The sequence below is a fragment of the Camelus bactrianus genome, chromosome 25 (genome assembly GCF_048773025.1).
Source record: "Camelus bactrianus isolate YW-2024 breed Bactrian camel chromosome 25, ASM4877302v1, whole genome shotgun sequence".
Classification (NCBI taxonomy): domain Eukaryota; kingdom Metazoa; phylum Chordata; class Mammalia; order Artiodactyla; family Camelidae; genus Camelus; species Camelus bactrianus.
Window position 1 is genome coordinate 4,333,628 of NC_133563.1, and position 25,999 is coordinate 4,359,626.

Below are 25,999 nucleotides of genomic sequence, written 5' to 3' on the forward strand. Positions count from 1 at the left end.
AGTTCTGTAATACATTAAAAGGATCAAACGCCATGATCAAGTGGGATTTATTCCAGGGATGCAAAGGTGGTTCACCATCTGCAAAAAGTCAATGTGATAAAACACACTAACGAAACTAAGAATAAAAATCATGTTCATCTCAATAGATGCAGAAAAATCATTTGACAAAATTCAACATCCATTTATGATAAACACTCTCAACAAAGTGGATATAGAGGGAACATACCTAACCATAATAAAGGCCATATATGACAAGCCCGTAGCTAACACCATTCTCAACAGTGAAAAGCAGAAAGCTTTTCCTCTAAGATCAAGAACAAGACAAAGATATCCACTTTTGCCACTTTTATTCAATACAGTGTTGGAAACCCTAGCCAGAGCAATTAGGCAAGCAAAAGAAATAAAAGGCATCCAAATAGGAAAGGAAGGTAGTAAAATTGTCATTTTTAGCAGATAAAATACAGGTATACTTTTTTTCAAAAGTTCACTTTATGCCACTTCACTTTTATAAAAGACCTACATTAGTACCTGTTTTCACTAATCAAAAGAAATCCAAAGAGGATTTTCACTTTTACAAAAAAATAAATAAATAAATAAAGTGAAAAGCAAAAAACACATGTTAAGCATTCATTCTGCAGTGAGGTGTTACAGAGGTGGCATAACTCTGAGGAGTAAGAGTGGTACTGCCCCAGCAACTCCAATAAGCATCTCAGCATCAAGCCACCATAGTTTTAAACTATGTCTGTGAGCATCCGTGCTGTATCTCAATTTATTCTGTGCATCAATTAGTGAGATGTGTCCTAAGGTAATTGTTTCTTTGCTTTATATCATTTTGGCTTACAAAAGGTTTCATAGGAACACTCCACTTTCAGATAGCACGGGAAGTCTGTATTATACATAGCAAACCCTAAGGACTCCATCAAAAGCCTATTAGAACTAATAAACAAATTCAGTAAATTTGCAGGATACAAAATGAACACAAAAATCTGTTGCATTTCTATACACTAGTAAGGAACCATCAGAAAGAGAAATTAAGAAAGCAATCCCATTTACAACTGTATCAAAAGAATAAAATACCTAGGAATAAATTTAACCAAGAATGTGAAAGACATGTATATTGAAAACTACAAGACACTTATGAAAGAGACTGAAGAAGACAAAAGTAAATGGAAAGATATTCTGTTCCCATGAATTGGAAGAATATTGTTAAAAGGTCCATACTACACAAAGCAATATACAGATTCAATGTAACCCCTATCAAAATTCTAATGGCATTTTTCACAGAAACTGAACAAATAATCCTAAAATTTGCATGGAAGACTCTAAAGAGCCAAAAGCAACCTTGATAATGAAGAAATAAAGCTGGAGGTATCACATTCTGATTTCAAATGTACTACAGTCAGTATGATATCGGCATAAAAAGAGACACAAAGATCAATGGAGCAGAACAGAGCCCAGAAATAATCCATGCATATACGCTTAATTAATTTACAACTAAAGGAGCCTAGAATATACCATGGGGAAAAGACAGTCTCTTCAATAAATAGTGTTGGGAAAAATGGACAGACACATGCAAAAGAATGAAAGTGGTCCACTATCTTACACCATACACAAAAATTAACTCAAAATGCATTAAAGACTTCAATGTAAGGCCTGCAAACACAAAACTCCTAGAAAAAAACATAGGCAGTACGTCTTTGACATAGGTCTTGGTGGTTTTTTAATCTGACACCAAAGTCAACAAAAGCAAAAATAAACAAGTAGGACTATATCAAACTAAAAAGTTTCTGCACAGTGAAGGATAACACCAACAAAATGAAAAAGTAACCTAAAGAATGGGAGAAAATATTTGCAAATCATATATCTGATAAAGGGCTAATATCTGAAATATTTAAAGAAATCATATAACTCAACATTAAAAAAGACAAACCACCCTATTAAAAAATGGGCAGAAGATTTGCATAGACATTTTTTCCAAATCATACATACAGATGACAACAGGTACATGAAAAGATGGTCTACATCATTAATATTCATGGAAACTCAAATCAAAACCATCATGAGATTATCACCTCATACTTGTCAGAATGGCTATTACCAAAAAACTAGAAATAATAACTGTTGGCAAGAATGTAGTGAAAAGGAAACCCTTATGTACTATTGATGGGAATGTAAATTGGTGCAGCCACTATGAAAAACAGTATGGAGGTTCCTCAAAATACTAAAAGTAGAACTACTATAATGATCCAGCAATTCTACTTCTGAGTATTTAACCAAAGAAAATGAAACCATTAATTTGAAAAGCTGTATGCACCCCCATGTTCACTGCAGCGCTATTTACAGTAGACAAGATATGGAAACAACCTAAATGTGCATCAGTGGATGAATGAAGAGAATGAGTACGTATGCAAGCACACATGTGTGTATATACACGTACCTACAATGGAATATTATTCGGCCATTAAAAAGAAACAAATCATAAATCAATAAAAAATGTTAAAAAAAAAAAGAAAAAAGAAAGAAATCTTCCCATTTGCGACATGGACCTCAAGGATAGACCTCAAGCACATTATGCTATATGAAATAAGTCAGACAGAGAAAGTCAAATTCCATATGATCTCTCTTACATGTGCAATCTAAAAAAATAAGTTTGCAAAAAACATAAAAAAACAAGCTCATGAACACAGAAAAGAGACTGGCGGTTGCCAGAAGTGGGGGTTGGGACGGTAAGTGAAAGGGATGAACGTTTCTGTTTTGTTTAAATAAATTTTATAAAAAAGACCGAAGATACAAAATGAAAATAGAATGGGAGAAAATATACTTCTCTGCCCACAAGGAGCTCATAGTCTGGTAAAAAAAAAAAAAAAAAAAAAAAAAGTGAGCACAGAAGAACGAAGGATTAAAAGAAAAGTGAAAAATTAACTGTGCTTAGCTTAGCAGGTAAGATATAAGAAAAAAGATTAAAACACAGTGTGTGACCACCATAAGAGACAGAGTTCACACCACACTATTACATAAGGATTAAGAAAAACAATGGTCATTTTATTTGTGCTCAAAAAATACTAAATGTAAAGCAAAATATTTTTCCCTATGACCTCACTTATGATTTCAAAATTTCTTCCCAAATCTCCTTAATTCAACAGCTTACAATGAGTAAACTGGAGTGAGGAAAAGAAACCCTGGGAAACATAAGCCCAGCTGCCTGCTTTAGAGAAGAAAAGTCACTGAAGTTTATTAGAGGTCTTACTTATCTTGCCTCAAGTTAATGAGCAAAAGATTATCAAAAATGGGAAAATCTGCCTTAGCTAAGATTTAGACATCTAAGCAAATCTGAAATGCACTCTTGAAAAAAACAAATTCCATTAACATGAGTATTCCAAATACACATACCAAATTTATTGCCTATTCGTCAGTTCTTTTAGAGATAATCTTCATAGTAAACCATGAAAAACCATCAATTATATTATCATTTACATATTTGAAATGAAAAAAAAAACCCAAGGTCAATTAAAAAAGCATTCTAGGAATGTAGAGGAAGAAAAAATGTAACCACTTCAACATAAAAAGAAATTCTTATGATTATAAATCAATAAAAATTGTTAAAAAAAAAAAAACTCTTGTAGGAAAGAATGGGAGACTGACAGACACCTTGTCAACTCTTAAACAAGGTTCAAAAGGTAGAAGGGCTCTTTGAGTTAACTTTCCCACTATAACATAAATGTCACTGATAAAAGCAAATTAAAATTCTCACCATGTTTTGGATTCCTTTTCAAACTTGGCTGTGGCTGGGGAGGTGGTGGAGGTGGAGGTGGAGGTGGTGGAGAGTCTCTGTCATGACTTATCACTCTATCCACTGATCCATATATTGCCAGTGTCAGACAATTGTACCAGCCTCTTAGCACCAAACCATCAGTATTCACCTGATTTTTGAGGGGGAAGAGGGAGAGGTATCTTTGAAATTAATGTTTTAATATGACAGAAATAAACTGATATCAAATTACTTTGTGGTTCAACTAAAATCTTTAAAAGTGTGCTGAAAATGCAAAGGTCAATATTTGGAGACTTACCCAGGGTACAACTTTTATATGGCCCTCCAGAGTTACCATATCTAAAACTGTCTCAAAACTACACCTCTCTAGACTTTATGTCAATCCTATTCAAAAACCATAACCAGATTCCCAACCAAGAGAAGACAAACAAAAATGAAATTAAGAGTGAGTTAATGTCAATTAATAAATTAAACCCAAACATTTACAGGGGTCATGGAGGTACACAAAAGTACAAATTGTGCCCAGTTGCAAGAATTATAAAGTCCATAAAATTATACAGCATTCTCTTTACATACCCAATTCATACATGCAGGTTTATTTTATATACCCATATTGCACTTTAAAAAGTAAGGGTAACCAGAAGCATTAAACAAATTGTTTTTGCAAAGAAATTTTATCCTAAAAAGATCAAAGACTACCAATGCCGTTACTCTCAGTATTTCCTTATAAAATAAAATAACTTCATGTTTTTCAGAGCTAAACTACATTAATCACTCTACCTTCACAATAACTGAGAAGTAGAGCAAATATTAGCAACAGATAAGAAAATGAGAGTGTCAGTAAAAGAACCTGAACTAGAAGCCAAAGCCCCTGACTTCTGAGTTCTCCTCCCACTCTACAATGTTGGGTAAAGATAAAATAGTAAGTGGTAATGAGACCCCTTCTAGACAAAGAAATTATCATTCTCTTTGTTAACCTTAGCAAACTCTAGCAAAGGGAAACTGGAGGCCAGAAGAAAGGCTCAAAGACTATGCTCACGGATGGACAGACTATAAACACAAATACCACTGAAAGGAAGATAAAGCTTTAGTCTAAACAAGGTGCAGAGTATTAAATACCCAACCCCCAAAAACAAACAGCAGGCTGGGTAACCCCACACTAAATTCAGAATTATTTTTGGATTCTGGATTTTACATGATTCAGATCTTTTAGATGCTTTTAGAATGGTATTTGGCATATCAAGAAAAAAGGCACACTTTTGATATGCAAGGAAAAAATATGAAATATGTATTTTTTAAAAAATTTTAATTAAGGTACAATGGTGTCTAATAATTTACCTGCCTGTCATCTTCTGAACTCGCTCAACTAAATGAAAGAAGGAAAAACACAGATGCCAGCTTCTTCCTGACCCAAGTATAAAATATAATGGGAGAAGAAAGAGCTCTATAGCTAGAGAATAGCATTACAATGTCTTTGCTCCATTTTCAGATAGCTTCTGGAATACAAGAGGAATCAGACAAGAAATGATGATATTCTGCAGAACCAGAACCAAGTAAGGTGACATTCAACATCACTGGTTTATTTGGATCAAAAACTCTGAATGGAGGTGAAAATAACAGTAGTAACAAGTTGAAAACTGACTTTCACAATTACCTTTGAGTTGGGTCTAAAGATGATAGACGTATTCTCATCATATTCCAAGCTGCCAAAAGAACAGGAATAAATATACAGGCTCAAACACTGAACAGTTCATGAAGTTTTTCTAGATTCATATACTTTAATCAAATCTAGATTTTGTTTTAATAAACTACAAAGTTTGGGTTTAATTTACTCCCCACAAAACGGTATCAAAAAAGGTATAAAACAAACCCCCGAGATTCTGGTTTAATTGCTTTGGGGTGAGTGTGGGTATCAATAATTTTTTAAAAGCACCCCAGGTAATACCAATGTCCAACCAGAGCAGAGAACCAGAGTGTTACAGTCTTCAAAAAAAAAAACCGGAAATGTATACTGAGACCAAAATTTTTAAAAAGCATCTTTTTTTATTAGGTAGGTACACACATAATAAAAACATTCTATACTCTTAGCTGCTTAGGATTATCTAGGTTCCCCTCATTTTAAAAAAAGGTTAGATTATCAATATAATTTAATAATAAATGTGTGAATAATAAATAAAAGAATAAGAAAAGCCTAAAAAACTTAATTCCTGACAGGGACAGAAAAATTTCCATTTTTAAGCTGTCTTTAAAATTTTTTTATTTTATAAATGAGTTTTTATGTTACAAATGAGTAAACCCATTTAATTATGGTTTTAATTATGTTGCAGATATCACAACAACTAGTTTTAATAATACCTAGTATGTATTAAATAATTCAAAATGGATATGTATTAACAAAATTCTCATTTTACAAAAATGTGACTATGGAATTTTAAATTATAAGTAATGTGATGTAAAAAAAACAGACAAAATCTCTACATGTTTATACAGGTTTTTTTAAGAATCAAAAAGTAATCTTCCAAATTAGAAGATTATCAAATCATGTTACATGTATAAGAAATGCATACACCAACAAAAAGCAAACAAAAGATGACTAATGTTTCACACATTTAAATTTTTATTTTGTAAATAAACTCAACATCTTCTTAGGAACTTGACATTTCTTTAGTACTGTCAATGGATAATATTAAACCCTGAGTTCTTAGGTCTACCACCATACATATCCTTTTTTTCTACTTAAAGAATAAAAAGGTTTTGCTTACTAACTCATGAGTTTCTGGTAAAATAACCTAGTAGGTACATACCTTCCCAACCTATCGAAAACTGGGGCACTTGGTTTGCTTACATTGTTAAAGAATAAGTCTAACTGAAATGTGTGCGGTGATGTCTCCCTGCAAAATGAAACAAAGTTCAAACGTCAGCTTTTGCAATAATCAGTTCCTAAATTAAAATGAAAAACAAAGTATGTACAAATTTAAGAGCAATTTTAGAATTCAGCTACAATATTCCTAAGATTTAAATAACAAAAACAGAATCAACTATAATATTTGCTGTGATTTTATTCATATCCAATTCTCAAGTCAACTATTCACTTTGAGTATTACTGAAAAATTTTTAATCATCAAGTATCTTTCACTTGCTACTTGGACCATTTTAAAATTCATAGATGTTTTAAAATTTTAATGTATTTTAATGGCAAATTTAAATATAATTACAATTTGATTTCAACTTAATCCACATTAAGACTATAATAATAATTTAGGCATCAGAGCCCTAAATTGTAACTTAAACTCTAAATTGAAATTTGTTTATCAATAATTTACATGAATATTTTGATTTTTCCTAAAGATTTATATAGTCAAGATTAAAGCCTATGTAAGTTGAATGAATTAGAATGAAACCTGGCTACACCTAATACACGTCTCACACTTGGCTGAAATTCCTGAGGCTCAATTAAAATCTTGATTTTTAACAATGCATGCTTTGCTGTTTTTTTTTTTTTTTAATATATTTTTATTGAAGTATAGTCAGCTTTCAATGTGTCAATTTCTGGCGTACAGCACAATACTTCAGTCATGTAGGAATATACATATATTCACTTTCATACTCTTTTTCACCAGAAGTTACAAGATATTAAATATAGTTCCCTGTGTTATACAGTATAAACTTTTTGTTTATCAGATTTTGTGAGAATCCTCCTGTATTTCAAAACAAGAGATACTCTGCCAGAGTTCAGTAGGTGTTCTGTGTGATTCAATGGGTTTGTAGATGAAATTCTTGGTGTATTTATGGGAGAGGGCAAGCTGTGAGTCTCTACTCCACCATCTTGGCTCAGCCCTGCTTTGTTGTTTATTTACAAAAAATCCAAATGGTAAAAAGTGTAATCACTAAATCTGAAAGTATAATCACTATCAAAGAGATACCCTTCTGCACTTTTGGTAGAAGTACAAACAGGTGAAATCAATTCTGAAAGACAATATAGCAATAAAATTCAGGAGACTAAGAAAATGTTCACACCACTGGACCCAGAAATACTCTTCCCCAGAAAGTGCTTCAATGGAAACACTGATATGCAAACAAAGATTTTTTTTCAAGAGAATGTTCATTTTACTAATAATCTGAAAACTAAAAACCATCTAATGGTCCCCATATTAAGAACTAGCCAAATACATGAGAATACAGTCATTCGTTAGATTATAGTCATTAGAAATCATATTTTCAAATAAAATTAAATGATGTAAAGTACTCTGATATAATGTTAAATGAAATAAAGGAATACACAGAATAGTATACAGTGGGCTCAGAGCAGCATCATACATTTACCTTACCCAAATTCAACTGTATGTGCTCAACAACTCTTAGTCTCTTATCCTTCCTCTTCAAACCAGACCCTAGCCTCCAATATCTCAAGGAAAGGAAAAGGGGCTGAAATGCAAAATATTGCCTCTGGAGGCACCAACGACTCAGGTCCCAGTCAGTGAAAGCGATTTAAAGAATCAATGGTAATTTGACTGCACTAGTCTCTCATCTTAAAACTTGCTGACTCCAAAATCTAACCTCACATAAGATACCATCTACAAAAAAATAATAAAATACATATACAAACACACACACCATATAAATTTTAAAACACAGTGCATCAAATGTTAAGATTCTCTGAGAATGGAGGGATTATAGGGACTTCAACTACCTTATACAGCTCTGAATTTTATGAGAAAAAAAACACTACCATAAAGTGTGCTACACAAATACCATTTGATCTCTAACATTTCAATCTTGAGATTTCAGGCTTCCCAACATCTTACATTTGTATTACTGAATCAATACTTTATTTTACTGTTCTATAACATACTGTATACAAAGTTGTTTGTGGTAATTTCATATTTGGAATTATCAAAACATCATTAATCCCCAGCTAAGAAAAAGGAGAGAGATAAGAAGAGGGGAAATGTAACAAATACTCTTACCCACTGCAGCTAATGACAGAGATCCATTCTGGCTGCTGTGGTAGCCAGCCTCCAAAGTGGCCCCCCAAATCCCTGCCTTCCTGATATTCATGCCCCTGTGTAATTCCCTACCACACTGATTAGTAGAATATGTAACCAACAGAAAACAGTAAAATCCACACTACGTCACTTCTGATAGTAGGTTATAAAATACAATGACTGTGGCTTCCTTCTCGCGTATTCCTTCTTCTCTCTCTCAGATCATTCACCCTGGAGGAGTCCACACTGTGATATAAGCATCCCCGTAGAGAGGATCTCCTGGCAAAGAACTAAAGTCTCCTGTCAACAGTCATGTGAGTGAGATCCTAAAATCTGCCAGGCTCAGCCAAATCCTCTGAGACTGCAGCCCAGGGCCTAAATCTTGGTTACATCCTCATGAGGGGACTCAAGCCAATCAAGCAGCTCCCAGAATCCTGACCTTCAGAAATAGCATTGGATTAGGCTGCTAAACTTGCTGTAATTTGTCATATAGCAACAGATAACTAATAAACCTTCCCTGACCAAAAGCAGTACAATTAGAGAAGGCTGCTGGACACACTGTCATTACTCCATTTTCCCCGTTCTATACACACAGGAAAAGCAGAAAGACATTACAGGAAAACAGGAATTTTTATTTCCTTAAGCGTGGCAAAAAAAAGAGATTAGGTCAATTATAATGATCTGTCATTACATGCATTAATCATTCTTATTGCTTTGTTTTGTATTTGTTTTGCTTTTGAGTGACCTGAAAACATTTGAAGATTTTATATCTACCTCTACAAATAACCAACTACCTTTCACAATTATGAAGAAATGAGCCCCATGAATCTGCCCTGTAACAGTCACCACTATATAGCTGGTTTAACTCTTTCATGTAATAGAAATTGAGCCATCGCAGTATGCACATGAAATGTGGCACTGATACATAGATTAATACCCTAGACTATAAGCTAAAACTCACACAGCTATCTTATTATATATACTCATGTTTCTACACCCAAAATTTAGTTTTTATCTCCAATTCATGTAATTAAAATCAGAAGAAGATGATTATTCATGTTATGACAAAGATCAAATTCCTCTATTTTATATTAGTTGTCAAAGTTATCAACAACTTCACATCAGGAACCATGTCTTACATTTGGTTTATTTCCCACAGAGCCTAAGAAAGAGAAAGCATCAAGTAACTACTTCTAAGTACAACTAATGGCTAATGTGAAGCTACGTATTCATGAAAAGACACAGGTATCAGGCTAAGAAGATCACCGATTAGTCATGAAAACCAACTATAAAATAATATAATGAAAAATGTAGTTATATAATAAAAGATATATTTCTAAATATTCAGACTCATTTATCTTCAAGGAAAACGTCAGGTTAAAAATACTTCATCTACTAAACTGTGCCACCCTTGAACATTTTGGAAAAATATAAACCTATTTCCACCAATTAAAAAAAAAAGAAATGAAGAAAGAAAAATTTAATCTAGGACTTAGGTCAAATAATTACTCTTTTCAAGCTTATAATAATATATAGATTATACAGAAAACCTAAAGTCAGTCACAATGCAACATAACCATAACTGAATAAAGTTTTAGGTTTCTTTTTTTTAACTTACAAAATAATACTTAAAACTTTTGCATTTAAGAGTTATGTTTCTAGGAACATCTTTTTTCAAAAATACTTTTAGAAAAGAAAATTGACTTACCCATATGCTCTATTGTCAGGTAAGCTGCTGTGGGCTCTTACTCCTGGGGGTATGACTCGGACTTCATTGATATAAACCACACATGGAAAACGAACCACATCTATATGAGAACTTTGCTTTAAGAAAAGAGGAGAGAGGAATATATACTGTAAGCAAAACACTTTGTCTATTCAAAATTTATTAATCTTCAATTTGTTTCATTCAGAATGTCATTAATAATCTTAAAATAACCGTCATATCATTAAACAGTGCTACTACATTATTTACAATGCTGTCAATGCTGTAAAAATCACTCTTAAAAATAGCTGATGATAAAATGTACTTAGTTAAATCTCTCCATTTGTATAACAACATTTTCTGCATCTGCCTCCCTTCTGATGTTTTGCTTAGGCCAATAAGGACCTACAATCCTTTACTGGAAACCCCTGGAACCAGATGCTTTCAGAATCCTGACTTTTCAGATGTTTAAAAAGCTAGTATGATACAAATAAAGCATAGTAGGGCTTCTGGGGCAGTACCTTGTAATCAAAACCCACATGTATAAACATTCACATGAAATAAAGATTATAACTAGCATCATATCAGTTCAAATCAAGATGCAATCTCTACCATTAAGATGCAATCTACTGTTGATGGCAGACAAATACATAGACTGCTATGATACAGACTCACACAGGAAACTGAAACTTCGAAGGGGCACTTACCTAAATCAGATTGTGGGCAAACATTTGTTGGGGAAAAAGAAGAGTGTCAGGGAAGGTTTCCCGAAAGAATCAGTGAACAGAGGGAGAAAGGGCTTTCTAGGTAAAGGGAGAAGCATGCACAAAAGGAATGCAAACAAAAACTTGGAAGGTTCAAGAAATTGCAAGCATAGTTCACCAAGACTAGAGGGCAAAATGTACGAGGGAAGTAGGGCAGAGTAGCTAAGCACAGTCAAGAGTATTGCAGGAAGTAGATTTTCATCCACTGCCAGAAGTCAACTTCAAATCTGTATCTCCATCTAGGGCCTCTCTCCTGAGCTCGGGCTATAGCCAACTATATCCACTGTCAACTGGACATCTCCACATCAATGTCCCTCTGGCACCACAAACTGAACAAGTCCAAAACTTAACTGACTTATGTTAGTGATGGCACCACCATCCAGACAATTATCATCCTTGGATTCTTTCTCATTCTTTCTCACCTGAATCATTCATTCACCTAAACATAAAATCCTGTTGATTAAACTTCTAAATAGCTCTCAAATTGGTGTATTTCCCTCCATTTCTGCTGTCACTCCTCTAGTTCTAGACACTCGGCCAAATTCCTTAGTCTTATAAACAAGTATGGCCTCTTCTTATCACTCCAAATTTACAGCCCCAACATACCCTGCTTTTTCTCACCTTTATGCCCTCATTCATGCTATTGCCCCTGCTTAGAAACCTCCCACACTCCTCTGTCCCAACTCCTTTCAGATGTCAACTTTCTCTTAAAAGCTGAGCCAGATCAAGTCTAGATAAGTGCCTCTCCTTGTGTATCCAAAACCTCTTATCAAAACTGTAATCGCCTTTTATCTCCCTTGTTAGAGTGGCATTTCAAGACAAGAACCAAGTCTCACTTTACTGTTACAGTCACAGTGCCTAGCATATTCATTTAATGAATGAAAGAATTTTTAAAAAGTTGACTGAATTGTATTTTCAAAGTTAAAAATATTACAGTGAAGTAGGGGCTTAAAATATCTAGAGGAGTACATCAACCTAGGAAGACAGGTTGACAAGAGGAAATCATGGAAGGTTTATGATTAGAGAGGTAACAGGAAAGTGAATAGACTGGTCAGATTCCACAACTCAGCCACATTTATCTAAGGAGTCATTGTGTTTTTAAAGGTAACAGTATAGCTGTCTCTCCCTCCTTACTCTCCTATTCCTGCAACTATCTTCTCTTCTCCCTGTACAGCCTCCTAAGGGTAAACTAAGGCTATGTTATCTATTCCTACATCTTCCATTACTGTTTTCACACGAGTTCCAAACTGGCTGTTCTCACAGGAGTTCCAAACTGGCTTCCTAAACTCTAAAATGGAGTTGAACTTTGTAACATCAGTCACCTTCTTAAGACTATATTTTAAGCTACCAATTCTACTCTGGAAAGTAATAAAGAACTAATTAAAGATGTATAAAATAATTTACCTTCAAGAATATCACATCACTGTAAAAAGTCAGAAGCCTAAATGTATGAGAATTTAATATATAAATAGCATTGCCACTTAAAGAAATATTACACAACAAATAAAAATATTATACAGAATATCTTGGGAAGAAAACAGGATGACTTAGGGACAGGGCTAAGAGAAAGATTTACTTTTTACTGTATACATTTTTGAATTTGTACCTCATATATGTATCATCTAGTCAAAAAGAGATAATGTTTGAAAATGAAGCATACTTTTTTTTTTTTTTTTGCAGGGGGAAGGTAATTAGGTTTATTTATTTGGTTTTTCAATAGAGGTACTGGGGATTGAACCCAGGACCTCGTGCACACTAAGCATGCACTCTACCACTTAAGCTATACCCTCCCCCCTTGAAGTATACTTTTAAAATGCTGTGTAGGCGTATTTCTTCATTTATAAAGATGCACAACATATTGTTAGGTGAGAAAAGAAACCACAAAACACATTACATAACCACATTACAGTTATCAGTACCTTAATATGGTGATGGGTGTATACACTTAAGCATATATGTATCTACTAGAGGATTTGGGAAAAATTAAAGAAAGTTGTTAATGACAGATGGGACTAAGAAAGGTGGAACTACGAAAGCCTATGTTTTTCTGTATCTTCTAATTTTTCTATAATGAAATCAAAATTTACTAAAATAACATTTTTATTCTCAAAAAAAGTGGCATACAAACCACAATACAATTTGTAATTCATTTACCACTACCCAAACCCCTTTACATATTTAACCCCTTTAAGTATTTCCTTTGTGAAACAAGAATAATAAATGCCTGTCTTCCCTGCCAGATTACAAATTCCTTTGAGAGCATGGGCAGTAAGTTTTAGATTTTTGTTTTGCTACTTGCATTGCCCCTCCTAGAGCTATACCTCATCTTCAAAAGTTTTTTTCATAAATAATTGTTAAATAGATTCACAACTTTCTATTGTGCAAATCTATCTGGCGTACAACTAAACAAATCAAAAACTAAAATATCTTGTTTCCATCAAATTCACTTCAAACCCACTTCGACTTTATGACTAATAATGGCCCCACCAGTTCTCTAGTCTCTGTAAGTGGACTTTTATCATTTTTAACTACTCTTACACAATCAGTTGCCATCCTGTCAATTCTATAACCAGTGTCTATCTTATACCTATTCCCTCCTCCTTAGTCCCACTGAGACACAGCATGGCAAAGCTTCAGAGCCGGAAATGTGTGTTGTATGTCTTAATTCAGCTATGCCACTTTAGGAAAATCACCTAACCTCTCATGCTCAGTTTCCTTCTATCAAATGGGGATAATGATCTTTCAAAATTGATGGAAGGATTAGAGATAGTGTATTTAAATTACCAAAGTACTGAGTCTTGCACAAAATAAGCATTCAATAAATGCTAACAATAATTAGTGCCCATCTGCTAACTGAAGCTTTCATTATATCTCACCTTTTCTTCTCAATTTTCCACTTCTAATTTTTCTGAACCATTTTAGGCATTACTGATACATTGATCAGTACATTAGGTACAAATCTACCCAATGTATTTTACTAATCATATAATTTGCCTGCTCAAAAACTACTTATTTCTTAGAAAATAAAGCCCATGCTCCTTTACTGAGCATTCAAGGAACTCTGTGATCAGGCTTGGAACTGCCCATCAGGTGCCACTTCACACTAATTCAGCATACCCTTCCAGACTGACTACTCCAGGAGAGTGCCCTCCTTTACTATCTATAATCGTGGAACATATCCTCTTCCACCAAAGATCAAGTTCATGTACCAACTGCTTTTGATGAAGTCTTCCCTGATACTCCCAAATGAAAAGTAATCTGTCCCCCCTCTGAAATCATACAGCCTTTTTAAAAATTATCTCTAATACTTAGTTATAAACTCCTTGAGAACAAACATCTCAACATTCCATATCCTCCGAAAAACCCTACTCCTCCTTCAAGACCCAGTTCAAATGTGATCTCTACTAAGCCTTCCCCAATCATTGCCAGAAAAAGGTAGTTAGTACTGATTCTTAATGTCTGCTTAAGAATGAATTAAGAAATACTAGTAAGTATATGGTAAGTAAATGAATGCTAACTTTCCTAAACTGGAATACTACTAAACTAATTTATCATATGCTTTTCTTTTTTTTTCAACTGTTGTCTTTCTGTACACGTGACAGGTTTGTTCTTACTCAACTCCTGTATCCATTGTGAGTTTTCCAAAGTCTAGCTGAAATTACAGTCAGAGAAGTACGGTCATTAAACAAACAGAGCTAATTGACCCACACAAAATGAGAGACCACAAATTAATTCACTATTAGTAAGATATGCTAAAGCTTCCAAACGTTTGATTTTTATAGACCTATAAACCATTCGTTAAAATCATTAGAAGACCAAAGCTGTCAAACTTCTTACTTTACCAAGTACCAAAGTACAACTGCTACCCACTACCATCACTATCCTTGAAGAAAAAACAGTTCTCTCTTGAGGTACAAACTACTGTATGTATAAAGTAAATAAGTTACAGAGATATACTGTTCAGCACGGGGAATATAGCCAATATTTTATAATAACTTCCAGTGGAGTATAATCTATAAAAATTGTGAATCCCTATATTGTACACCTGAAACTAATATAATGTTGTAAACTGACTATACCTCAACTAAAAAAAAAGGAAAGTTCTCTAGATTAAGTTTACACTGAAAGAGAAACAGCTCTGGGATTTCTTTAAACTTCTTTATGGACTCCATTAAGGTTCGTTTTTGGCTAGCTTTCGGGAACCTTTCGCTAACAGCTATTCAATTTACAAATCCCAGAGCCAATCATACATTCGGAGTGCTCAAGTTAATGTAGAATGATTACTGTACACACTCCACTCTCGCCCTTCAAAACCGCAACACAATTGTGCTTTACAGTTTGACTACCATTCTCTCAATTCTCTTCACAAGTATTCTCCACGCAAAACGTTCCGTGTATTTCTTGTCCTAAAGTATAAAATTTTTCCAAGAGACTAAAGTTTCGAGATAAACTGGAGAATGCTGCAGTCCTAAACTGAATGAGGGTCACATCTGGAAGCATAACTCCCGTTAGAAAAGGGACCTAGGAGAAGGGATTTAGGAACCACGAAACCAGCGTGACCTGCTCAGTCACCAGCACTACTGTCAAACACAAACTATCCAAGACCTTTTCCAAAACACCACCCGCGGTAAACCTGAGAACCACGGTCCGTTTCAGGGTCCAAAGCGGACTGGGGAGGGTTGGGGTGGGGGGGAGCAAAGCACGTAGAGCAGCTGACTCAACCAAAGAAGGGAAAGAGGCCTGAGGTAAGCAGGGAAGAGGGGGGCTACCGCTGGCCTCCTTCAGACGCGGCGCCCACACCCAAGCTTGGGGGAGGGGGTGTGTGTGTGAGGAATCACAGCGGCAATCGACAGAAGAAAAAGTCCAGCCACACCTAATGCCCTTTTGTAAGGGTCTCCAAGTCGACAAGCAGGGTCGGAATCACGTCGCGAAGTCTTACCTCAGCGCTCGGGTGTTTAAAAGTGTCTAAAAATAGCAGCTCCATCGCCGAGTCCACCGCCATGTTTGCCGCGGGAGGGGGAAGGGGGAGGACTTCCGGGGCAGCCCTCCAACCTCGGCGACAGCGGCTCAAGAGAGGGAGAGTTGGAGGTACTTCCTGTGACCAGAGCGCTGGCGCCGCAAATCTGGGCCTATCCCGACGCGTCGCGCTACCGGAAGTCGCCGGATCAGCCTTCTCCAGCGCGGCGGAGGGCGCCCTCTGAGCGCCGGGAGGGGCGGGGGGAGAAGAGGAGCGGACTACGGGATCTCCAGAGGTCCAAACCGCGTCGTTCTACCTCGTTCCAGCGCCACGGCGGCCTCCGGGTGACGGAGCGCGCAGAAGGGTTTGGTGAGGCGGAGGAGGGGTGGGGAGCGCTGCCAGCTCTGAACGTCCGGCCCAGTGAACCCTCCAACAAGCAGCCTTTCCAGGGTTGTCGAGAAAAAGGTGCAATCAGCGAGGTTGAAAAGTAAGACTTTTTTGTTAAAAAAAAAAAAAAAAAGAAACGAAACTGTTGCAAAACGAAGAGGTTTTTTTGTTTTCTCATCTGCAAAATGTGAATTATCAGTCATAAACATACCTCACCCACAGGCTTATTGTGAGGACTTATTTAAATAAAATTCAAAAAATTTTTAATGTGAAATGCCATGAACAATTAAAATGTAAAGTGAGGTAAGACTCCCGTTGAGGGACATTGGAGCAGTTGGAACTACCTAGTAATCTAAATTGGCACAAGAGCTTAGGAGAGCGTTTAAAAATTATCTAGTAAAAATTACATGTGCTACCCTGCTTCTAGGAAAATTCTTGCACATGTACCCAAAGAAATACTGACAGGTACAAGAATATCCATGGCAACACTTCAGAGTTTAAATAATCTGTAAACTTAATTGTCATTAATAAGAAGTAATAAGTAAACTGTGGTCTACTTATGAAATGTAATAGTATAAAGCAAGTAGAAAAGAACTGTTGCTATGTCTACTAACGGATAATCTAAAAAACAGTTAAGCAAACACGTTCTTCACATATTGAAGTGTATGTTCTATGAAATAGCATTTAAGTAGTTCAAAACATAGAATATAACATTAATTTTTAGGAACACATGAATGTTACAAAAATTAAAGAGAAAAATATTGGAATGATAAACACTAAAATTTCAAGACAGCGGTGAACCAGAGGGAGATGTAATTGAAAAGTGCCCATGGACTTCAAACGCTTTGATAATGTTTTGCTTTTTAGGTTGGTAGTCGTTTCACAGGTGAGCCTTACATTATTGTTTGTACCTTTTGGTATGTCTGAAATATTTAGTAATAAATCAATTTTTAATTTAAATCTCCCATCCACCCACTTCGTTAGTCATCCAGTTTCCTCAATTAGCTAGCAGTTTATCTCTTTTACTATTTGTTTTCATCAAGGAACCAGTTCTTACATTCATATTTATTACTTTTATCATTCTGTTTTCTGATTCTTCAGTTTCTGCTTTTGAATTTACTAATTACTTTTTTCTGCTCTCTAGGATTATATGCTGCTCTTTTTCTAATTTCTTTAGCGATGCTTAAGTTACTTATATTCTTATTTATTACTATATATATTTATGTCTACCAACTCTTCCGTAAGCTCTGCTTTAACTGTAACTAATATACCATATAGAGCTTTTATTAGTAGTATTTTTTTAATATGGTCTGATTTTCTTTCTTTTTTTTTTTTTTTGGTCTGATTTTCTGATCTTTGATTTTCTTTGTGACCAAAGAGTAGTGTGAGGTGGCTTTTTAAAAAAAGTAACAATAAGCTACTTTTTAGAGCAATTTTAATTTTGGGGGAAATTAAATAAATGTTACAGAGTTCCCTTTTTCCTCTCAAGGATTCCTCTATTATTATTATCTTGCATTAGGGTAAATTTATTATAATTGATGAGCTGGTATTGATTTATTATTAATTAAAGTCCATAGCTTACATTAGGTTTCACTTTGTGTTATACATATATATCATACATATATTTCAATTTATAGACTATCTCTGAAATAAGTATACAAGAAACTGATCATTGTTGTTGCCTCCAGGGAGGGCAACTTGATGGCTAAGGTACAGAAATAGAATTTATTTCCATGTACATGTATAACCTAATTAAAAAAATAAAATTTTTAAAGATGAATAAGAGTTGAGAAAAAAAAAGACTTGTATAAACAACTCTTTCAAGAACTTTTGTTGCATAAAACAAAGAAATGAGGTGGTTGTTGGAGGGGAACATGGAGTCAAGAAAGAGTATTTTTAGGGTGGAGAATAACAGAGCATGTAGATTGATGGTATGAAGCAATGGAGAGAGAAACAATGATGATGAAGAGAAACAAGGGATATCTGAGGCAGAAAAGTATTGAGTAGGTGGGAGGGGTGGAACCTGGTAGCCACGTAGAACGTAACCTTTGCTAGAAAGAACACCTGCTCGCTGGTAACCAGGGACAAGAAGGAGTCCATGGGTGCACGGTAGTATGTGGAAATGAGGAAGTTCCCATTTTGATGGTTTCTGTTGTCTCAGTGAAATCATCAGCTATGACTGAGAGGGCAGAAACATGTAGGAGGTCAAAGAAAAGAGAGGTATTAACCAGACTTCTGGGAGAGCCCAGAATCCCTGATTGCCTATGCATCACCCCTCACAGTACATAAGGCCCCACATTCACTTCTCCTTGCTCACTCTTTCACCTTGTCCCCCTTTGATGATTCAGCAATTCCCATCTAGATATGACTCCCTTAATCCAGAGGTATTTTGCATCTCTGTGCCCTTGCTTACATGTTTTCTTCTGTTTTGAATGTGAACCCTCGATATGGCTTTCAAAAACCTACATACAGGTACAGTAGCACCGAAAAGAATGAAATACCTAAGGAATGAATTTAAACAATGAGGTGAATAGCTTGCACACTGAAAACTACAAAATATTGCTGAAAAAAATTAAAGAAGTCTTAAACAAATGGAAAAATATTCCATATTCATGGATTGGAAGACTTAATATTGTTAAGATGACAGTATTACCCAAAGCAGTCTACAAATTCAGTGCAATCACTATCAAAAGTATATAACAGCCTTTTTTTCCCCCAGAAATGAAAATCTGATCTTCAAATTCATATGGAATTGCAAGGGGCCCCAAATAGCAAAAACAGTCTTGAAAAAAAGAACAAATTTGGAAGATACACATTTCCTAATTTCAAAACTTACTACAAAACTACAGTAATTAAAACTGTGGTAATGGCATAGGGATAAACATATAGACCAATAGAACAGAATTAAGAGTCAATAATAAACCTTTACATGTAAAGTGAATTGATTTTCAACAAGGATGGCAAGGCCCTTCAATGGGGAAAGAATAATTTCTTCAATAAATGGTGCTGGGATAACTGGATGTCTATATGCAAAAGAATGAAATTATGCCCTTACCTCATACCATTTACAAAAATGAACTCAAAATGAATCATGGACCTAAACATAATTATGGAGTTAAAACCATTAAAGTCTTAGAAGGAAATATATCAGTGAATCTCTGTTACCTGGAATTTGGCGAAGGATTTTTAGATAGGACACAAAAACACGAGCAAAAGAAAAAATAAATTGGACTTAATCAAAATTAAAAACTTTGGTCCATGAAATGACTCTATCAAGAGAGTGAAAAGACAATTTGTAAAATGTGAGAAAATATTTGCAAATTATATGTTTAATAAAGGTCTATTCTTCAGAATATATAACGAACTCTTACAGCTCAAAAACAAAAAGACAAACCACTCAGTTAAAAAATGGGCAGAGAATTTGAATAGACATTTCTCCAAAGGAGTTCAAATGGTCAATACACACTTGAAGAGACTCTCAACATCTTTAGTCATCAGGGAAAGCCAGCTCAAAACCACAGTGAGACACTTGACTCCCATTAGGATGGTTAGAGTTTTCTAAAAATAAGAATTGGTGAGAATGTAGAGAAATTGGAACCCTTGAACATTGGGAATGTAAACTGGTGCAGTCACTGTGAAAAGCAGTTTGGCAATTCCTCAAAAAGTTAAATATAGAATTACCATATGACTCAGCAATTCCACTGCTAGGCACATACCAAAAGAATTGAAAACGAGCACTCAAATACTTGTCTATGTATGTTCATAGCAGTGCTGTTCACAATGGGCAAAAGGTGAAAACAACCCAAATACCCATCACTGAATGAATGGATAAACAAAATGTGGTACATACATACTTCCTGCACTACACGGCTCCCCAGCTTCTCATATTTGATATTTTCTCATTTGTACTTCAGAGTATATTCACCACCACATTAAGCTCTAGTACCCAATCAGCTTTCGCCCTTATTTGTAGGTTAGGGATCCCCTTCTAGTCTATGAGCTTCTGCCAGCATAGCGATTATACCCTGTTCACTAATATGTCCCCAGTAGCTGGCGCACACTAAACAGTCAAAGATGTTTGCTGAATAAATTGATTTTTTAAGCTATTTCAAATCACATGTAGAACTAGATATTATGCATGTTTTGTGTATCAGATGCTTGGATGGCACTATTCTTTTCCTTTCATTTTTGTCTGTTTTGCTCGTCAGTTTATAAACTCCCCTGGGACAAGGCTCTGTAAACAGCCTGTAGTAAACTATAGCTGTTTTACCAGCTACAGTGTCTTTCCTTCTTTGATTTACACCACCCTGCGGTGAAAAGAGCCATTTGAAGAAAAACAAGAATTGCCTCTATAGTGAAAAGCAATTTATGCAAATCTGAACGCTTGCCACAGGCAACTTGACAAAAAATGCAGAGGTGATGGGAGAGAGCTAAGCAGCCCTAAGTCCATGTTGCATTTATCTGGTAACAGATGAGCTCTTTTCCAAGGTGACTGACATGCACACCAGTACACAGAGGAGGAAGAGGGTCGGCATGAACTGCCAAGCATTTCAGCCTCTCCAGAGATGGAGTAGTACATCAAGAAAGACCGATTTGGGAGTCTGGCAAACTGCCAGCTGCACGACATCCATCCACCAGCAGGAACACAAAGGGCCTTTATTTTCTTCCCTCCCTGAGCGCACTGATTAAAAGTAACAGCTGCCGCCCTTTCTTGTGACACTTTATTATGATAATTTCCTACTGCCAAGGGCTTGCTGTGAAACTTACACATCATTCTTCAGACTGTGGTCTGGAGATTACCTAAAGATTTGAGAAATCCATGGATTGTAGATCATTATCTACACAAACTGCCTCTCACTAAGCACACCCAATAGTGCCAGTTCAGAAAGCTATCTTCCAACTTTCTTCCAGCCTCATAAAGTCATCACACTCTGGGATCCTGTCTAATTTAAAGACTGGCGAACAGCCAAAACTCTGGTTCAGTTGTGCTATGTAGACCATAAACCTTACATGTGACACTTTCTCCCTTTTTGTGTGATTGCTCTACTGTATTCAGCAGATCCAAAATCTCTCAAAGCATGTTCCCTCCAGAAGCACCATGGAGCAGGTCTCTGTGATCAAAATAATTTGGGGGGAAGGGTATAGCTCAGTGGTAGAGTGCATGCTTAGAATGCACTGGGTCCTGGGTTCAATCCCCAGTACCTCCACCAAAATAAACAAACAAACAAACCTAATTACTACTCCACCCCCAAAAAATTTTAAAAAGTAATTTGGGAAACCCTGTATACCCCAGCTCCCTCTTAGAGCTTTTCCATGAGTGTTACAGGCTCTGAGATGTATAAAGTAAAGAAACGTCTCTAAATTTTTTTAGAACTTAATTACTAGCAATGGTAGCTTACTCTAAACTTGCTCTTAACAACTTTACATTTTTTTCAGAGGAATTTGTTCCATGTGTAGGTTTAGATTTGGTGTGTTTGTGGGAGGATGTGCGCTCAAGATCTTACTACGTTGTCGTCTTGAACCAGAACCTTAGCACCTTTAACTATTTCTGTACTTTTTTTAAGGGCTAGTGACACCAGCCTTATGGATTATGAAAACGTAAGTACAAAGGCTAGGTGGATTTGGAGATGGCGGGTAGAATGAACTGAGTTGGCTAAAATTTGTTTTTATATAAGAACTTCATGTCAACTGATGAGCAACTGTTAATTAGGTTCCTCTCCCTCTCTCTCTCTCTATCCACCTATGTTCCCGCATCAGAAATTCCCCCCTTAAGTCTTCTGAGATTGTGCAGTGACTATAATGTGGGCTCCCAGCTCCAGCTAACTTGGTCAAGTACAAGCCCCAGGCACAAGCTGGGATGTGGGGAGTCATCGGTTGGCAGCAACCTCTGATGTATGTGGCCTGACTCAAAATGATGAGAGACTCAAGTGAAACTCCCAGCTGGTAGCAGGACAGAAGGAAGCAGATCCATGGAGTGGAGTCAAGTCAACTTAGTGATAAAGGTCTAGACTAGAATGAGTGTGATGGTTAGCTCGGCCGAAGTCCTTCAGCTGCCTTGGGTCCAGCAGGTTCACTGAGGGAGGGCCGGCCATGTCACTGCTCTTGTTTGAGGTTAATTTTTCTTACTGTTATCCCTTTGTATTTAAATAGCTTCAGTGGGTCTATATGTCTTACAATCAAACAATTCTAAATTTGAATAACTACTTAAAAAGTGATTTTCTGAGCTCAGCAAGATGAATGCAGCAAAGTGAAATATGATCATGATTTTAAATAAATTAATAATAGAGTTGTAGAAATGAAACACAAATGTTAGAAAGATGACTTCTTAAAACTGTATAGTATAAAGAGATTACATGAATTTTTGAGATGTGGGGCTGAGGGTTTTGGCAGGAAAGAGATGGCATATTCAAAAGGTTAATTCCAGGATCTTTAATAATAAATTAAAAAAATAAACAAAGAATGTTGAGTGAAAACTTTTGAGGTAATGAATATGATCATTGTATTAATTATGGTGATAGTTTGACAGTGTATATTATCAAAATCAGCAAATTGTGCACTTTAAATATATGCAGATTATTGAATGTGTTATGCCTCAATAAAGCTAAAAAAAAGTTTAATGAAGGAACTATTTAAGAGGTGTGAGCAGAGTCAAAGGTAACACATTCATGGACTAGCAGTCTTTTTTTTTTTAACTTTTTATATTGATTTATAATCATTTTACAATGTTGTGTCAAATTCCAGTGTTCAGCACAATTTTTCAGTCATACATGGTCATATACACACTCATTGTCACATTTTTTTCCTCTGTGAGCTACCATAACATTTTGTGTATATTTCCCTGTGCTATACAGTATAATCTTGTTTATCTATTCTACAATTTTGAAATCCCAGTCTATCCCTTCCCACCCTCCGCCCCCCTGGCAACCACAAGTCTGTATTCTCTGTCTATGAGTCTATTTCTGTCCTGTATTTACACTTTGTTTTTGTTTGTTTGTTTGTGGAAGAATCAATATTGTTAAAATGGTCACACTGCCCAAGGCAATCTACAGATTTAATGCAATCCCTATCCAATTACCCAGGACATATTTCACAGAACTAGAACACATCATAATAAAATTTATATGGAACCATCAAAGACCTAGAATTGCCAAAGCATTACTGAAGAGAAAGAAAGAGGCTAGAGGAATAACTCTCCCAGACTTCAGACAATACTATAGAGCTACAGTCATCAAGACAGCATGGTACTGGTACAAAAAACAGACATATAGACCAATGGAACAGAACAGATAGCCCAGAAATGAACCCACAAACTTTGGTCAACTCATCTTCGACAAAGGAGGCAAGAATATACAATGGAATAAAGACAGTCTCTTCAGCAAATGGTGTTGGGAAAACTGGACAGCAGCATGTAAAACAATGAAGCTAGGACACTCCCTTACACCATACACAAAAATCAACTCAAAATGGATCAAAGACATGGACTAGCAGTCTTGAGAAGCAATTAATCCCCCAGGGCTGAGGAAGCAAGCGAAGAAGACGTCTCAGAAAATCAGAGCTGCAGGTGTAAACATGAGGCTGGCAGGCCACAAACTACTTGTTACCATCCAAACAGAGAAGTACAGAAATAGACAGTGAGCACTTAGAGACTTCTATAGCAACTTAATACACTAAGTTATATTTGTCGAATAGAATAATATAAAACCTGAGGGTTATATTTTGTATGTCTTTGGGGGAGTTTTATTTCACTTTTCTAGTAATTAATTTTTGTTATTTTTTTTTTGAAGTCGTTGACCAATTGTGGATGTTAATTTAAAAAAAAGATCATTCACCACTGATAGTTTGAGAAACACTGGTCCAGAGGAATTCAACCTCTGATAAAACTTCAGCTTTTCCTAGCTTCAGGAGAGAGCTAGGGGAAATGCATTCCTCAGCCTCTCTTCTCCCACACTGTGATCTCTCTGTGTCTCCCTGGGGCCAAACCCAGTTAGAAGCCAGAGGACAGAGAAGTCCAGGTGACGCCGTGTACTGCCAGCCAGGTGACGGGGCAGGGCAGAGAAGGGTGGAAAATGGATCTGGAGAAGCAAGCAGAGAATAAGCCACATGTAGTCTGGGCTATGACACTCATTAGCTGTGTGATCCTGGGAGAGTCAGTGTCAGTGATCTTCAGGTCCCGCATCCCATAAAGTGGGGATCCCTAGACCGCTGTCCACTTCTCCCACCACTCTTCATTCATTTGCTTAAGCCAGAGACTTTGCAGTCATTCCCATCCCATCCAGTCAGTCCTGATAGCTCACCTCCATAAAGACATTCACACGTGGCCCCTCTTCTCCATCCTTACCGTCCTCCATGAGCTGATTTCCACAGAAATTGTCCATTGTACTGCAACAGCCTTCTGACTGGTCTCCCTCTACTCCAATGCATCCTCCAGAATGACGCCTGAGGGACTTTTTTAGAAATGATATCCACTTCAAATTATTCTTTTTTTTTAATTGACATATAGTTGATTTACAATGTTACGTTAGTTTCAAGTGTACAGCAAAATGATTCAGTTATACGTACATGTCTAGTCTTTTTCAGATTCTTTTCTGTTATAAGTTATGCCTGAGGGATCGTTTAAAACAGATCTGACCAATCAGTTTCCTAGCTTAAGTACAGAATTTGAGAGTGAGCATTTAGAACTGCTTACGTGTTTAGAGTGCTTGAGTGTTTTCTTGTGTTTTGATTTTGATCTTCCGATTATAAATGCTTTTTTGTATATCCATGTTTCAAATCATGCTTTTTTTATCTGTTTGAAATGTGCTTGTCCCTTCTTTGCCAGCTACCTCTATTCATTTTTCAGAACTTGGGAAAATTTCTCTGACAACCACACACAACACCAGCAAGGGACTCCTTCATGCTCTAGCTCTATATTTTATTATATCACTTATTCCTGCATTGTAATTGTAACTTCCTTTTAGAAACTGCAAAGCCCCTTGAAGGAAGGAAGGAAGGTACTACTTGCCTAATTGTATAGGGTCACAGTAAGTACTCTTTATGTATTTGTTGAATGACTTGTTGAATAAATGAGAATGGTCAGTTACGTCTTTACAGAAATAGAATTTGAACTAAGTAGTGTCTGAAGAATAGATAAGAATGAGATGGCCAGAGAGGAAGAAAGAGAGTTCCTGGTTGGTAACAATTTAAGCCAAGGTAGAAAAGACCAGTGTGATCAGTGAGTAGGTGAGTCTGAATGTAGGAGCTAAAGATGGAAGAGGTCAGTGGAGGTCCAGTGGAGGATTGCCTTGAATTGCACATTGGAATTTGTTTTGTAAACTGGGAGTGAACAGAGGAATTGAGGTTGAGCATTGAGCTTTTTGAAAGGAGAATGAAATTATATAAAAGATATGTCAGAAAGATTACTCTTCGTGCAATGTTTACAATTAATTGAAATAA

The 25,999-nt window shown here is 36.0% G+C and overlaps 1 protein-coding gene, 1 long non-coding RNA gene and 1 other non-coding gene across 4 annotated transcripts in view; 2 read left to right on the forward strand and 1 right to left on the reverse strand.

Annotated features, from left to right (window-relative positions):
* VIRMA (vir like m6A methyltransferase associated) overlaps window positions 1-16,319 on the reverse strand; it is a 55,145-nt gene extending 38,826 nt beyond the window's left edge. For both annotated transcript variants that reach the window (XM_010968383.3, XM_010968382.3), the window contains exons 1-5: window positions 16,163-16,319; window positions 10,463-10,578; window positions 6,574-6,660; window positions 5,424-5,472; window positions 3,752-3,920 (exon numbers count right to left, since the gene is read on the reverse strand). In XM_010968383.3, coding sequence (XP_010966685.1) covers window positions 3,752-3,920; window positions 5,424-5,472; window positions 6,574-6,660; window positions 10,463-10,578; window positions 16,163-16,225 — 484 coding nt within the window. In that variant the 5' untranslated portion in view covers window positions 16,226-16,319. The remainder of the gene's footprint in view (window positions 1-3,751; window positions 3,921-5,423; window positions 5,473-6,573; window positions 6,661-10,462; window positions 10,579-16,162) is intronic.
* Window positions 16,320-16,422: 103 nt separating this feature from the next.
* LOC141575036 (uncharacterized) lies at window positions 16,423-25,324 on the forward strand. Its single transcript, XR_012502277.1, has 3 exons — window positions 16,423-16,667; window positions 22,132-22,165; window positions 22,325-25,324. It is a non-coding gene; the product is annotated as an uncharacterized LOC141575036 (long non-coding RNA).
* Window positions 21,701-21,774, forward strand: TRNAS-AGA (transfer RNA serine (anticodon AGA)). The gene has a single exon. It is a non-coding gene; the product is annotated as a tRNA-Ser (tRNA).
* Window positions 25,325-25,999: the final 675 nt, after the last annotated feature.